The 17,918-nt window shown below is 35.7% G+C and overlaps 1 protein-coding gene across 2 annotated transcripts in view; it reads left to right on the forward strand.

Moving 5' to 3' along the window:
• The first annotated feature begins 1,295 nt into the window (after window positions 1-1,295).
• Window positions 1,296-17,918, forward strand: part of LOC143248604 (dihydropyrimidinase-like) — a 41,705-nt gene continuing 25,082 nt past the window's right edge. Inside the window, exons 1-8 of one of the 2 annotated variants that reach the window (XM_076497101.1) lie at window positions 1,296-1,580; window positions 1,932-2,252; window positions 6,684-6,778; window positions 7,545-7,618; window positions 8,569-8,679; window positions 12,629-12,793; window positions 14,248-14,390; window positions 14,605-14,673. In XM_076497101.1, coding sequence (XP_076353216.1) covers window positions 8,607-8,679; window positions 12,629-12,793; window positions 14,248-14,390; window positions 14,605-14,673 — 450 coding nt within the window. In that variant the 5' untranslated portion in view covers window positions 1,296-1,580; window positions 1,932-2,252; window positions 6,684-6,778; window positions 7,545-7,618; window positions 8,569-8,606. The remainder of the gene's footprint in view (window positions 1,581-1,931; window positions 2,253-6,683; window positions 6,779-7,544; window positions 7,619-8,568; window positions 8,680-12,628; window positions 12,794-14,247; window positions 14,391-14,604; window positions 14,674-17,918) is intronic. The other variant, XM_076497100.1, reaches the window with a different exon arrangement.

Raw genomic sequence — 17,918 nt, forward strand, 5'->3', positions numbered from 1 at the left:
TTTATTCCAACAAGCGTCATCTATTTTATTTTAATACTGCACATATTTCTGTTTTTCTTTGAAGTGATCCAAACATGAATATAAAAATCTAATTAACCTATATTTTTTTATTAACGCATGAACTATTTATACACCAAGCTGCTTGTGGGTCCAGTCACATAAAAAATTAAAGAAAAATGTCATTTGTACTGCAACTAATCCAGTCAATTACACCTGGTGTCGTCCTCCAGTGGTATATCAGAGGACTTATAACACTAGAAACCGGGTATCGATAATGTTGGTGAAAAGAGCACAGACAACTCATTGTGTAGTGTAGCTTTGTGCTTAATTACAAACAAAGAAACTCCTGGTGTCCCATACGTATTCTATCTTGGAAACTGTTTTTTTTTCTTTGTAGTAAGTATTGTAATAGGCTAAAACTAAAATTATTCAAAATTATGTAATACATAGACTTAACCTTTAATGATCAATTTATAAAACAAGTCAGTAATTTTACCTTTGATAAGAATTTACCCAAAAACATTTCTGTCATCCAACAAAGACGTAGGATTGTTTACTGCCATCTACCGGTCATTTTCGTCAGCAGAAATTATAATTTTTGCTGATAACTGAATCAGTGTTGTGTTCTTGTAGCAATTGCTTATGTGTTTTGTTTCTTTCTTTCTTTTAATAACTATCTAATTTTAACATTGAAGAGAAATAATGGCATAAGAACTAATGTTTCATTTTTAAAACTCCCCTCTCTGTAGGCTTAATGGTAAACCTAAGAGCTTATAAAGCTAAAATTTATTATTAGATTTCTACATAGGACACAACAGAGATACCCCACTTAAAAACTTTGCACTTAACGACAAATTACCGAAATCATTTTTGGAATTAGAACGACACATTACAAGATCTAACAAATTAAAGTAATAATATGTGTAATAGTGGTGTAATCCACATTGTATCACTCTGCAGGACGCCTTACCGAACAACGAGTTTCTACTCCTCAGAAAATAAAATATATTATAAACAATTTGAACGAAAAGGTATTTAGCTGACAAATTGATTTTGTGCCTCGAAACATTAGCAAATAAAACAGTGATTTTTTATTAGTATAATTAGTGCGAAAAAAATTAGATAGAAAGAAAAAAGGAACATGTAAAGAAAAGAAAAACAATAGTCACGATATGGTAATACAGCGATTCCTTTTAACAGTTATTTTACTAAGGTTAGTGAATCATCAGACTAGATGGCGCACACATAGAATAAGAAATAACATTGGCATGTTGCCTTGACAACGGTCAGTAGTATACAAGATAGCGTGTGGAGAACATATCTTGCTTCTTCTATCGATCTTTGCAGTAGACAGCCTCATGCGGCCCTGAAACGTGGATAAGTATTTTCTCTGCAGTGTCTGGTGCACCTTAGGTGAATGTACGTGGATATTTATATGATGGTGATCTGATCTCTCATCCAAACCACGGGGTATTTCAAGTTCCAGATTAGAATGTACCAGTGACTTGGGATTTCTGAGGTGCTGCAACAGGAGATCTTTAAATCTCCAGTTTTCCATTATCTTAATAATCAGCGATAAGGTAAGTCACGTTATCCATTGAAATGATTACAAAGAGACTGCAGAGCTGATTCAAATTCGAATAATGTAATTACGAAGAAAGAGATTTCATTTTGGTTCCTTTGAAAGTGTGTGAATAGCTAATTAGGTTAACTAATCCATTAAGTAGAACTTCAAACACAGAATGAAATGTCCTTCGCTATGTAAAACTATAAATATAGAAGTTCATTTAATCCATTATATAGATCCTTACAAATTAATGAAAGGTTACTATTTTAGCAGATTCGTAATTACTAAACGCGCAAACCAAACAAAATGTAATTCAGAATAAGAAGGAACATAAGATATCACATTTGTTACAAACGTTCTATAGCTCTTTGTGTTAATAAAGAAAAAGGTCCACACTCCTTCATCTGGTGCCCAAGATGGCTTCTTCACCCTCTTCACCCTATCGAAGCTCTGAAAGTGACGAAGGAACCCCTAAATCTCACAGACGACCTCGACACGACGTGTTCTTTTCCACTGTTAGTGACACGGAGCTGAAATCCATTAAAATAGGAGAGAGCCCTCCAAAAAGTTCGACTAAGAAAGACCTTGAAGATGTTCAAAAAGAATCTCCAAAGGAGATAAAAGAAATTTTAGTTGTAAAGGAAGTGGAAAAATTGAGGCACAACCATCGACACTCCAAGATTGGGTGAGAATTCATGATTATTAAATTATTGTTAAAACTGAATAGATTTGAACTTTGTGAAATAAACTAAACAGGCAGTAGAATTATCGGAAATCCTGTAAGATAACCTACAGTTAACGATGTTTACATGTAATACAATATAATATATAGTTAGTGTTTATAATCATAGGTGGCGGTTTGAGTGCATGATAGTTTGTTTGTTTGTTTTGGAATTTCGCACAAAGCTACTCAAGGGCTATCTGTGCCAGCCGTCCCTAATTTAGCAGTGTAAGACTAGAGGGAAGGCAGCTAGTCATCACCACCCACCGCCAACTCTTGGGCTACTCTTTTACCAACGAATAGTGGGATTGACCGTCACCTTATAACGCCCCCACGCTGAAAGGGCGAGCATGTTTGGCGCGATGAGGATGCGAACCCGCGACCCTCAGATTAGGAGTCGCACGCCTTAACACACTTGGTCATGCCGGGCCTTAAGTGCATGATAGATTACTGATGTTTGAATGGATAATAGATGCTACGAATGTTATTCTAAAACAGTGATTAGAGTGACGCTGAAACATTTCACTTCCTTTGTTTTATATGTAACATTCGTTACTAGTGGCGCACATTTCAACATTTAGTGAAGGTTACCCATAGAAAGTCCGAGAGACTGAAACTGTGAGATATTGTGTATTTATGAAGGTTAACATTTATGGACCCAAATCGGTGAAATATAATTTGATTTAATAATATTACTTTTGGATGCTAACTAAATGTTGTTACTGTAAATATTCCAAAAACTTTACTTGGAAAATCATTTCAAAGATATCTGGTAACTTTATATTAAGTCCTTGTCTTAACTACTCTCTGAACCAGCCTCTGTGTGTTTTTCTTATAGCAAAGCCACATTAAGCTATCTGCTGAGCCCATCGAGGGGAATCGAACCCCTGATTTTAGCGTTGTAAATCCGAAGACTTACCGCTGTACCAGCGGGGGACGAACCATCCTCTGTCTCATTCCAGAAAGAGTGTACTATAAGTACCAATAACAGACATAATTCAAGAAGTTTGAAAAAAACAAACAAAACATCATAAAATTCGGGTTATATTACTTATAACCATAGTACTAAACTTTGCCGTTTGTGTTTCAAACTCCTTGTTTCAATTTCAAGATTCTTGGAGAGGAAATTTTACGATTTAGGAGTACGAACTTGCTCCCTCGTCACTATCATTGGGCATCTGTGACCACACCCCCTCCTAACGGAAATCCTTCCCTCAGCGGAAGTCGATTGCAGCCGGTTGTGAGGCTCATAGATCCTAAAGGTCTAAATTGATTAATATTTTTTATTATGGAGTAAAATACGTGTCTGTGTACATACAGTGGAGAAAATCGTAAAAGGAGAGTTGATATGGCAAATCAGAAAGAGAAGAGATTCAATGGGTGATTATATTACAAGCATACCTAGTTTATTTAAATATCGATTCCATATTGTCCGTCTCGTATGTTGTAATGAAGTATACATAGTCCAGGGCGAACCATCAGTGGCCTAGCATCTGCAGGCCAGAGAGGCCTCGTGGTAGTAAAATTCGACAAGACTAACAATAAACATTTTTACCAGCTCAAGATTTTATAATAAACAAAGCTATCGACAGAAAAACAAAACATGCAAAATAACAACATTAATAATAAAGAAATTCGTATATTCTTAATAAACTTTCCAAATTTGTTAAATACAATACCATTCACGGGTAGTTTATTTTTTACTGCCACATGTATTTATTAAACAGAATTTTAATGCGTATTTAGACGTATATTGTGATGTATCAGGATAGGTGAAATATACGTGATCGATAATACACTGCTTTTGATGTACTGTATGAGAAACAGGTTTAGACTACATTGTACGGTATCACATAGACGTTTAGACGTACATTGTACGGTATCACATACACGTTTAGACATACATTGTACGGTATCACATACACGTTTAGACGTACATTGTACGGTATCACATACACTTTTAGACGTACATTGTACTGTATCACATACACGTTTAGACGTACATTATACAATATCACATACACGTTTAGACGTACATTGTACGGTATCACATACACGTTTAGACGTACATTATACTGTATCACATACACGTTTAGACGTACATTGTACTGTATCACATACATGTTTAGACGTACATTGTACGGTATCACATCAAAGTACATTGTACGGTATCACATACGTTTAGACATACATTGTACTGTATCAGAGACACATTTAGACTACATTGTACTATATCAGAGACACATTTAGACGTACATTATACTGTATCAGAGACACGTTTAGACGTACATGGTATTGTATCAGAGACACATTTAGACGTACATTGTACTGTATCAGAGACACGTTTAGACTACATGGTATTGTATCAAAGACACATTTAGACGTACACGATATTGTATCAGAGACACATTTAGACGTACATTGTATTGTATCAGAAAGAGGTTTAGACGTAAATTGTACTGTATTATCGATTCATATAGATGTATATTGTGATATATTACAGACTGGTTTATGAGTACATTGTGATGTATTATAGACTGGTATAGATGTACATTGTGATATATCACAGAATGATTTAGATGTACATTGTGATGTATCATAGACTGCTATAGATGTACATTGTGATGTATCATAGACTGCTATAGATGTACATTGTGATGTATCATGGACTGCTATAGATGTACATTGTGATGTATCATAGATTGATATAGATATACATTGTTATATATCATATACTGGTTTAGATGTACGTCGTAAAATACACCAAATTAATAATGCACATCTATATCATAAACTGATATTGATGTGCATTGTGATATATCATAAACTGATATTGATGTGCATTGTGATATATCATAGACTGATATAGATGTACATTGTGATGTATCATATACTGGTTTAGATGTATGTTGTAAAATACACCAAATTAACAGCCTGATGACAGAAATACTCGTCAAATACACAACATTAACGTATTTGGGACTCTAAGACCTCCTTGGTACCTAGATGTAACTCGTGAAAGGTCCATCTGTGGATAGGAAAGACGCGTCAATTCAACGGGTCCCTACGAGTCAACTTTAGAGGTCTCGTCACCAATTAACAACTTTAGAGGTCTCTGTATTCACCAGTGATATAACCTAGGTCTCTGTATTCACCAGTGATATAACAACTTTAGAGGTCTCTGTATTCACCAGTGATATAACAACTATAGAGGTCTCTGTATTCACCAGTTTAGAGGTCTCTGTATTCACCAGTGATATAACAACTTTAGAGGTCTCTGTATTCACCAGTGATATAACAACTATAGAGGTCTCTGTATTCACCAGTGATATAACAACTATAGAGGTCTCTGTATTCACCAGTGATATAACAACTATAGAGGTCTCTGTATTCACCAGTGATATAACAACTATAGAGGTCTCTGTATTCACCAGTGATATAACAACTATAGAGGTCTCTGTATTCACCAGTGATATAACAACTTTAGAGGTCTCTGTATTCACCAGTGATATAACAACTTTAGAGGTCTCTGTATTCACCAGTGATATAACACGATACAATATGAAACATAGTGTTATTTTACTTATGTTATAATTTATAATATTATCTCACTTACGTAATATTTGAAGGGAGGAACCGTGGAGGAGGAAAGCAGAATATTTTTGCCCCAGGATTTCCATAAGCCTACTTTTACTGTTCTTGCTTGTTTATGGAAGTCTGAAAAATCTTTTCCATTTACTCGTGCTTGGAAAGGCACGTAGCCCTAGTAGTTAAAGTGGGGGCCCGCATATCATTGTCCCCCAGTATTTTCCCGCTATCAATATTTTAGTCTTTTTTTTATTCAGTCTGAATCCCCCCTCAGTGGCACAGCGGTATCTCCGAGGACTTACAGTACTAGTAACTTGGTTTCGATACCCGTGGTGGACAGAGCACAAATAGCCCTTTATGTATGTTTGTGCTTAATAACAACGAACAAAAACAACAGAGGGGAATCGAACTCCTGATTTTAGCGTTGTAAATCCGTAGGCTTACCGCTGTCCCAACGGGGACAACAAACAAAGATAATAAGGGAGAAACTTGTTTTTTTTACACTGATATATTTACGTACGTATGACGATACATTTTAATACAATTGTATCGCATGCAGACACTTGTCCTACATTTAAAAAGTACATCTAAACCATTAATTCACTAAAGTAACTAGCGAACTTCTGAACCGATTGTCACCAAATCAAGCATGTACTCTCAGAGTCCCTAGAAAAATGACATAAAAATCAGCGTTCGTATCTGACCCCATCTTCTACGTCATACCCAGGAACGTCTTATACCCCCGTCGTTCAGTGAATACGTTAGTGAGTATTGATGTATTTCAGAACAATGACTTTCTCTTTCCAGAATCAACGACAGCGTCTGCTCATAGTCGATGGAACAATCGTAAACCACGATATTATATTTGACGGCGACGTCTACATTGAAGATGGAGTCATTAAGTGAGTAATAGGTTTAAAATCACAGACCTTTTCATAAAACAGACACATCTGTATTTCCTTCTTTCACGCTTCTGTTCAAGACAAGAAGATGAGACAGAGACACAGTTATTTTGCACCTTTACACGATACTTTAGGACATTCCTTGAACAAACGTATGTCAATATCTGTATCAAATGCAAATAAACTAGTAACTTAGAACTACAATATCTATCCACGTGCGTGCACGGACTGCTAATAAGTTGTTCCATCAGTAAAGGTACTAAAGTATTTCTCCCGCACACCAGATAACTTTGTTTTGAATTTCGCGCAAAGCTACACGAGGGCTATCTGCGCTAGCCGTCCATAATTTAGTAGTGTAAGACTAGCGGGAGGGCAGCTAGTAGTCACCACCCACCGCTAACTCTTGGGCTACTCTTCTACCAACGAATAGTGGGATTGATCGTCACATTATAACGTCGTCACGGCTGAAACGGCTAGCATGTTTGGTGTGATGGAAATTCGAATCCGCGACCCTCGGATTATGAGTGAACTGCCTTAACCACCTGGCCATGCTGGGGCCACACCAGATAGAAATAAGGTGTTTGGATTATTAAAACAGACAACTTTCCAAATATATGTCAAATCTTTGTCCATCCAAGCACAGTGTACCTCAAGTACTGATGTTTATGCTTTATATGTATTTGCATGTCAAATTACAAGCAAGGTGTTTTAAGAACTTGTCCGTCGTGTCTACTTCGTAACCAAACTATTTTGTTATTTTCTACAGAGAAGTGGGAACTGATCTCAGTGTCCCAGAAGGAACCAGAACCATTAACTCTAAAGGAAAACTTGTCATTCCAGGTAATGAAAACACACTTCATATATTCTCATTTTATTTATTTTTAACTTTCTTTTACTAAACACCCTCTATTACAACAAGTGTTTCTCCTGTTCTAATAACACCCTCTATTACAACGAGTGTTTCTCCTGTTCTAATAACACTCTCTATTACTACGAGTGTTTCTCCTGTTTTATTAACACCCTCTATTGCTACGAGTGTTGCTCCTGTTTTAATAACACCCTCTATTGCTACGAGTGTTTCTCCTGTTTTAATAACACCCTATATTACTACGAGGGCTTCTCCTGCTTTAATAACACCCTATATTACTACGAGTGTTTCTCCTGTTTTATTAACACCCTCTACTACTACGAGTGTTTCTCCTGTTGTAATAACACCCTCTATTACAACAAGTGTTTCTTCTGCTTTAATAACACCCTCTATTACAACGAGTGTTTCTCCTGTTTAATAACACCCTATATTACTACGAGGGTTTATCCTGTTTTATTAACACCCTCTATTACTACGAGTGTTTCTCCTGTTGTAATAACACCCTCTATTACAACGAGTGTTTCTCCTGTTCTAATAACACTCTCTATTACTACGAGTGTTTCTCCTGTTTTATTAACACCCTCTATTACTACGAGTGTTTCTCCTGTTTTATTAACACCCTCTATTACTACGAGTGTTTCTCCTGTTTTATTAACACCCTCTATTACTACGAGAGTTTCTCCTGTTTTAATAACACCCTCTATTACAACGAGTGTTTCTTCTGCTTTAATAACACTCTCTATTACTACGAGTGTTTCTCCTGTTTAATAACACCCTATATTACTACGAGGGTTTCTCCAGTTTTAATAACACCTTCTAATACTACTAGTGTTTCTCCTATTTTGAATTTCAGCTTCCGACTTTTAAACACTTCTATTTTCGAAGAAAATCAAAAATGGATTTATTTATGTTATATCTACAGGTGGAATTGACACTCAAACACAACTTGGGATAAATTTTATGGGAGAAAAATCTGTGGATGATTTCTACCATGGGACAAAGGCAGCATTAGCAGGAGGAACCACCATGATTAGTAAGTAGTCTGCAGTGACTGTTCCCTAGTTCAAATTCCATGATTAGTAAGTAGTCTGCAGTGACTGTTCCCTAGTTCAAATACCATGATTAGTAAGTGGTCTGCAGTGACTGTTTCCTAGTTCAAATACCATGATTAGTAAGTAGTCTGCAGTGACTGTTTCCTAGTTCAAATTCCATGATTAGTAAGTAGTCTGTAGTGACTGTTCCCTAGTTCAAATACCATGATTAGTAAGTAGTCTGCAGTGACTGTTTCCTAGTTCAAATACCATGATTAGTAAGTAGTCTGCAGTGACTATTCCCTAGTTCAAATTCCATGATTAGTAAGTAGTCTGCAGTGACTGTTCCCTTGTTCAAATACCATGATTAGTAAGCAGTCTGCAGTGACTGTTCCCTAGCTCAAATTCCATGATTAGTAAGTAGTCTGCAGTGACTGTTCCCTAGTTCAAATACCATGATTAGTAAGTAGTCTGCAGTGACTGTTTCCTAGTTCAAATACCATGATTAGTAAGTAGTCTGCAGTGACTGTTCCCTAGTTCAAATACCATGATTAGTAAGTAGTCTGCAGTGACTATTTCCTAGTTCAAATTCCATGATTAGTAAGTAGTCTGTAGTGACTGTTCCCTAGTTCAAATACCATGATTAGTAAGTAGTCTGCAGTGACTGTTCCCTAGTTCAAATACCATGATTAGTAAGTAGTCTGCAGTGACTGTTCCCTAGTTCAAATTCCATGATTAGTAAGTAGTCTGCAGTGACTGTTCCCTAGTTCAAATACCATGATTAGTAAGTAGTCTGCAGTGACTATTTCCTAGTTCAAATTCCATGATTAGTCAGTAGTCTGTAGTGACTGTTCCCTAGTTCAAATACCATGATTAGTAAGTAGTCTGCAGTGACTGTTCCATAGTTCAAATACCATGATTAGTAAGTAGTCTGCAGTGACTGTTTCCTAGTTCAAATACCATGATTAGTAAGTCGTCTGCAGTGACTGTTCCCTAGTTCAAATACCATGATTAGTAAGTAGTCTGCAGTGACTATTCCCTAGTTCAAATACCATGATTAGTAAGTAGTCTGTAGTGACTGTTCCCTAGTTCAAATACCATGATTAGTAAGTAGTCTGCAGTGACTATTCCCTAGTTTAAATACCATGATTAGTAAGTAGTCTGTAGTGACTGTTCTCTAGTTCAAATACCATGATTAGTAAGTAGTCTGCAGTGACTGTTCCCTAGTTCAAATTCCATGATTAGTAAGTAGTCTGTAGTGACTGTTCCCTAGTTCAAATACCATGATTAGTAAGTAGTCTGCAGTGACTGTTCCCTAGTTCAAACACCATGATTAGTAAGTAGTCTGCAGTGACTGTTCCCTAGTTCAAATACCATGATTAGTAAGTAGTCTGCAGTGACTGTTCCCTAGTTCAAATACCATGATTAGTAAGTAGTCTGCAGTGACTGTTCCCTAGTTCAAATTCCATGATTAGTAAGTAGTCTGCAGTGACTATTTCCTAGTTCAAATTCCATGATTAGTCAGTAGTCTGTAGTGACTGTTCCCTAGTTCAAATACCATGATTAGTAAGTAGTCTGCAGTGACTGTTCCCTAGTTCAAATACCATGATTAGTAAGTAGTCTGCAGTGACTGTTTCCTAGTTCAAATACCATGATTAGTAAGTCGTCTGCAGTGACTGTTCCCTAGTTCAAATACCATGATTAGTAAGTAGTCTGCAGTGACTATTCCCTAGTTCAAATACCATGATTAGTAAGTAGTCTGTAGTGACTGTTCCCTAGTTCAAATACCATGATTAGTAAGTAGTCTGCAGTGACTATTCCCTAGTTTAAATACCATGATTAGTAAGTAGTCTGTAGTGACTGTTCTCTAGTTCAAATACCATGATTAGTAAGTAGTCTGCAGTGACTGTTCCCTAGTTCAAATACCATGATTAGTAAGTAGTCTGCAGTGACTGTTCCCTAGTTCAAATTCCATGATTAGTAAGTAGTCTGTAGTGACTGTTCCCTAGTTCAAATACCATGATTAGTAAGTAGTCTGCAGTGACTATTCCCTAGTTCAAATACCATGATTAGTAAGTAGTCTGTAGTGACTGTTCCCTAGTTCAAATACCATGATTAGTAAGTAGTCTGCAGTGACTATTCCCTAGTTTAAATACCATGATTAGTAAGTAGTCTGCAGTGACTGTTCCCTAGTTCAAATACCATGATTAGTAAGTAGTCTGTAGTGACTGTTCCTTAGTTCAAATACCATGATTAGTAAGTAGTCTGTAGTGACTGTTCCCTAGTTCAAATACCATGATTAGTAAGTAGTCTGCAGTGACTATTCCCTAGTTCAAATACCATAATTAGTAAGTAGTCTGTAGTGACTGTTCCCTAGTTCAAATACCATGATTAGTAAGTAGTCTGCAGTGACTATTCCCTAGTTTAAATACCATGATTAGTAAGTAGTCTGTAGTGACTGTTCCCTAGTTCAAATACCATGATTAGTAAGTAGTCTGCAGTGACTGTTCCTAGTTCAAATACCATGATTAGTAAGTAGTCTGCAGTGACTGTTCCCTAGTTCAAATTCCATGATTAGTAAGTAGTCTGCAGTGACTATTTCCTAGTTCAAATTCCATGATTAGTAAGTAGTCTGTAGTGACTGTTCCCTAGTTCAAATACCATGATTAGTAAGTAGTCTGCAGTGACTGTTCCCTAGTTCAAATACCATGATTAGTAAGTAGTCTGCAGTGACTGTTCCCTAGTTCAAATACCATGATTAGTAAGTCGTCTGCAGTGACTATTCCCTAGTTCAAATACCATGAATAGCAAATATTCTGTAATAACTGATACCAGGTTCAAATACCATGATCAGTAAGTATTCTGTAGTAATTGATATCAGGTTCAAATAGCATGATTAAGTAAATAGTATGTAGTGACTGTTACCAGGTTCAAATACTATGATTAGTAAGTCATCTGTAGAAACTGATACCAGGTGGAAATACCATGATTAGTAGGTAGTCTGTACTAACTAAAATCAGGTGGAAATACCATGATTGGTAAGCATTCTGTAGTAACTGATATCAGGTTCAAATACCATGGTTACTAAGTATTCTGTAGTGACTGTTACCAGGTTAAAATACCATTATTAAATAAGTTGTCTCTAGTGATTGTTACCAGGTTAAAATACCATTATTAAGTAAGTAGTCTCTAGTGATTGTTACCAGGTTCAAATTCCATGATTGGGATGTAGCCTGTTGTAATGGTTTCAGATGGAAATACCATGGTTGGTAAGTAGTGTGTAGTAATTGATACCAGGCAAAAATACAATGATTAGTAAGTAGTCTGTAATGACATTTTATTTCTGCTAAGAAGCAGGAACCTTTTCATTGTGGTAATATTTAACAAATAAGAATCGTTTTTTGGTTTTAATTTGTTATTAAGCACAAAACTACAGAATTTGTTGTCTTTGCTGTTCTCACTTGAGTATCATAATGTTATTCCAGTTAATTTTGGTTTCAGTAATAATTAGGGAGTCTTTCTCTTTTGGACAGTAGTTTTATATTTACATTTCACTTTAGTTTGGTTGGTTTATGTTCACTAAAGTTTGTTAGAGTTTGCGGTATACCACATAATATTCTGATGAACTTAATAGAACTCACAACAATAATAAGAGAACGATACTGTTGACACATCATACATTCCTTATAGGTTTCTTCATTACCAAGTCACAACAATAATATTTTAAAACACGAATGCAAAACCCAAAAACCTGAGCACTTTTGACGAAGATGGAGAAATATCCACCTTTCAAAAGTCATCAGGTTACAGAGTTCCGTATATTTTGTTTCTAACCAATTTTTTTTTAATCTACGTGTTTTATTGACTTATCAATAATACTTTGAGTTGCTTTGTATCAACAAGTATTTCCAGTTGAAAGCAATATTTACTTACATTGGTTTATTTGAATAGTGGATTTTGTGATGGAGTCTTCTAGTTCATCGCTTCTCAAGTCCTACGAGATGAGGAGAGAAGTGGCTGATGAAAATGTCTGCTGTGATTATGCTTTACACATAGTGATACCTGAATGGACTGAGAAAACCGAAGAAGAAATGGAAGTTTTAGTAAAAGAGAAAGGTATTGGTTCTTCAAAACAGACTGTGTTAGAAATATGAATAAAACTTAATTTATTTTCTAGGAGAGAGTGGACTATATCTTTGGTTTTCACGAATCAATAATTTAACTATCTTTGCGTGGATCTGTGGTGTTGAATTAACAATAATTTGAGGGCAGATAGTACTGTGGGTTTGATTAATGACAGAAAACTCCTTAAGAAGTTTATGTTAACTATACCTAATTTTCTACAATCCTTTAACAATAACTAGTAATTTCTTATTGGAGGTTGTGAGGATGCAGAAGTATGTTATTATAACCAGTTGTGACTAATAACACACATACAACTTTAAATAGCACTCTACTTATTCAGAATAAAACTGATCGTGTAATGTTTCAAGTAACTGATTTATAAATATAGAGACATAGTAATACCTTAATCAATTTCAAGATAGTCGGTAATAACATTTATTTCACAGACTTTCCAAGAAGGTTATGAATGTGCCTGTTGAACAGAAGCATTTCTAGTAGAAGCTGTTTCTTCTAATTATTCAAAACTATTTGTCATTAGACCTTATCAACAGTAGCTACAGAAAGGGAGTTCATCAGAATCCACCAACAGTAGCTGCTGAAAGGGAGTTCATCAGAATCGACCAACAGTAGCTACTGAAAGGGAGTTCATCAGAGTTCGCCAACAGTAGCAACTGAAAGGGAGTTCATCTGGCACATGACGAACTTGAGACAGTTTATGCTGTTAGCACGTGGTATAACTATTTGATGCAAGGGGTGGGCCATAAACTTCCAGAGTGTACTAGCATAATGTAGTCAGTCATGTATACCTCACAATATTACATTCCTGTCCTGATAGTTAAGGATCTTTTCAAGGTGATACTGTTAACAAACTTCTGTGATCATATTACCCAAGACTGGTTTGAAGACTGACATAACAAGAATTCGATTACATTAACTTTTAATTAGAGTATCCATTAAATCCTGTTGTGTATTATTGGGATGAACCTGAATACGTGATTTACTACTATTATATTTTGCTAACATTTGCGAACAAATTGCTAAACGTACTCCATCACAGAACATCCACAAAGAAAACGAGCACCTCCCAAAATCTTTTAGGGTCTGTGTCACACTGAGACTATGCTGTCATCATGATATCAAGTAGGGGGTTCTAATAAAGTGGCAAGTTATATACTTTTTTAAAAAGGCTGGTATGGGTATTAGCACTTTAATTAAAATAAAGTACAGAACAACGTTTCGACCTTCTTAGGTCATCTTTAGGTTAACAAAGAGAGTTTGCAATACATTTTTCCTTCAAGTGGGTTTCTTGTTACAACAAATGTGACAAGTTGACGTACCCAGATTTTCTGTGGACATTATTAACTTCCATCTCAGTTGTTTTCAAATGTATCGTTAAGGTGAGTTTCATTTCTACTAAACTTCCTGTTTCACTCTTTCTTTATAAGGAATAAATTCATTCAAGGCTTACATGACTTACAAAGACCAGTACATGCTACGAGATGGTGAACTTCTGCAGATGTTACATGCATGCAAGAAGTTAGGAGCAGTAGCAATGGTGCATGCTGAAAATGGAGACATAATTGATGAGGTAGGCATCATAAATCACTTCTTAAAAATTGAAGACATAGATTTAGTCATTTCTTTTGAAAAATAAATAATTACAACCGTGTATTTTTAATTGATGTTTTTAGTGCTATGATAAAATACCAAATTTCATATTTTCATAAACACATATAGATTTTAGATCTAATTTCTCACACATAAAATTATTTGCAACATTAAATATTTTATTTCTGTTTTAGAATGAGAAGAGAATGTTAAACATGGGTATTACTGGCCCTGAAGGACATATCTATAGCAGACCTGAAGAGGTAAGAACTAACAAAACCCCACCTTCAACAGTTATCAACCTAAAGAAACATATCTGTAAGAACTAACAAAACCCCACCTTCAACAGTTAGTAACCTAAAGAGACATATTTGTAAGAACTAACAAAACCCCACCTTCAACAGTTAGTAACCTAAAGAGACATATCTGTAAGAACTAACAAAACCCCACCTTCAACAGTTAGTAACCTAAAGAGACATATTTGTAAGAACTAACAAAACCCCACCTTCAACAGTTAGTAACCTAAAGAGACATATCTGTAAGAACTAACAAAACCCCACCTTCAACAGTTAACAACCTAAAGAGACATATCTGTAAGAACTAACAAAACCCCACCTTCAACAGTTAACAACCTAAAGAGACATATCTGTAAGAACTAACAAAACCCCACCTTCAACAGTTATCAACCTAAAGAGACATATCTGTAAGAACTAACAAAACCCCACCTTCAACAGTTAGTAACCTAAAGAGACATATCTGTAAGAACTAACAAAACCCCACCTTCAACAGTTAGTAACCTAAAGAGACATATTTGTAAGAACTAACAAAACCCCACCTTCAACAGTTAGTAACCTAAAGAGACATATTTGTAAGAACTAACAAAACCCCACCTTCAACAGTTAGTAACCTAAAGAGACATATCTGTAAGAACTAACAAAACCCCACCTTCAACAGTTAACAACCTAAAGAGACATATCTGTAAGAACTAACAAAACCCCACCTTCAACAGTTATCAACCTAAAGAGACATATCTGTAAGAACTAACAAAACCCCACCTTCAACAGTTATCAACCTAAAGAGACATATCTGTAAGAACTAACAAAACCCCACCTTCAACAGTTAACAACCTAAAGAGACATATCTGTAAGAACTAACAAAACCCCACCTTCAACAGTTATCAACCTAAAGAGACATATCTGTAAGAACTAACAAAACCCCACCTTCAACAGTTATCAACCTAAAGAGACATATCTGTAAGAACTAACAAAACCCCACCTTCAACAGTTAACAACCTAAAGAGACATATCTGTAAGAACTAACAAAACCCCACCTTCAACAGTTAACAACCTAAAGAGACATATCTGTAAGAACTAACAAAACCCCACCTTCAACAGTTAGTAACCTAAAGAGACATATTTGTAAGAACTAACAAAACCCCACCTTCAACAGTTAACAACCTAAAGAGACATATCTGTAAGAACTAACAAAACCCCACCTTCAACAGTTATCAACCTAAAGAGACATATCTGTAAGAACTAACAAAACCCCACCTTCAACAGTTAGTAACCTAAAGAGACATATCTGTAAGAACTAACAAAACCCCACCTTCAACAGTTAGTAACCTAAAGAGACATATTTGTAAGAACTAACAAAACCCCACCTTCAACAGTTAGTAACCTAAAGAGACATATTTGTAAGAACTAACAAAACCCCACCTTCAACAGTTAGTAACCTAAAGAGACATATCTGTAAGAACTAACAAAACCCCACCTTCAACAGTTAACAACCTAAAGAGACATATCTGTAAGAACTAACAAAACCCCACCTTCAACAGTTATCAACCTAAAGAGACATATCTGTAAGAACTAACAAAACCCCACCTTCAACAGTTAGTAACCTAAAGAGACATATTTGTAAGAACTAACAAAACCCCACCTTCAACAGTTAACAACCTAAAGAGACATATCTGTAAGAACTAACAAAACCCCACCTTCAACAGTTATCAACCTAAAGAGACATATCTGTAAGAACTAACAAAACCCCACCTTCAACAGTTAGTAACCTAAAGAGACATATTTGTAAGAACTAACAAAACCCCACCTTCAACAGTTATCAACCTAAAGAGACATATCTGTAAGAACTAACAAAACCCCACCTTCAACAGTTATCAACCTAAAGAGACATATCTGTAAGAACTAACAAAACCCCACCTTCAACAGTTATCAACCTAAAGAGACATATCTGTAAGAACTAACAAAACCCCACCTTCAACAGTTAGTAACCTAAAGAGACATATTTGTAAGAACTAACAAAACCCCACCTTCAACAGTTAGTAACCTAAAGAGACATATTTGTAAGAACTACCAAAACCCCACCTTCAACAGTTAGTAACCTAAAGAGACATATCTGTAAGAACTAACAAAACCCCACCTTCAACAGTTAGTAACCTAAAGAGACATATTTGTAAGAACTAACAAAACCCCACCTTCAACAGTTAGTAACCTAAAGAGACATATCTGTAAGAACTAACAAAACCCCACCTTCAACAGTTAACAACCTAAAGAGACATATCTGTAAGAACTAACAAAACCCCACCTTCAACAGTTAGTAACCTAAAGAGACATATTTGTAAGAACTAACAAAACCCCACCTTCAACAGTTAGTAACCTAAAGAGACATATCTGTAAGAACTAACAAAACCCCACCTTCAACAGTTAACAACCTAAAGAGACATATCTGTAAGAACTAACAAAACCCCACCTTCAACAGTTAACAACCTAAAGAGACATATCTGTAAGAACTAACAAAACCCCACCTTCAACAGTTAGTAACCTAAAGAGACATATTTGTAAGAACTAACAAAACCCCACCTTCAACAGTTAGTAACCTAAAGAGACATATCTGTAAGAACTAACAAAACCCCACCTTCAACAGTTAACAACCTAAAGAGACATATTTGTAAGAACTAACAAAACCCCACCTTCAACAGTTATCAACCTAAAGAGACATATCTGTAAGAACTAACAAAACCCCACCTTCAACAGTTAGTAACCTAAAGAGACATATCTGTAAGAACTAACAAAACCCCACCTTCAACAGTTAGTAACCTAAAGAGACATATTTGTAAGAACTAACAAAACCCCACCTTCAACAGTTAGTAACCTAAAGAGACATATCTGTAAGAACTACCAAAACCCCACCTTCAACAGTTAGTAACCTAAAGAGACATATTTGTAAGAACTAACAAAACCCCACCTTCAACAGTTAGTAACCTAAAGAGACATATCTGTAAGAACTAACAAAACCCCACCTTCAACAGTTAACAACCTAAAGAGACATATTTGTAAGAACTAACAAAACCCCACCTTCAACAGTTAACAACCTAAAGAGACATATCTGTAAGAACTACCAAAACCCCACCTTCAACAGTTAACAACCTAAAGAGACATATCTGTAAGAACTAACAAAACCCCACCTTCAACAGTTAACAACCTAAAGAGACATATCT

The sequence above is a fragment of the Tachypleus tridentatus genome, chromosome 4 (assembly GCF_004210375.1).
Source record: "Tachypleus tridentatus isolate NWPU-2018 chromosome 4, ASM421037v1, whole genome shotgun sequence".
NCBI classification, from domain to species: Eukaryota; Metazoa; Arthropoda; class Merostomata; order Xiphosura; family Limulidae; genus Tachypleus; species Tachypleus tridentatus.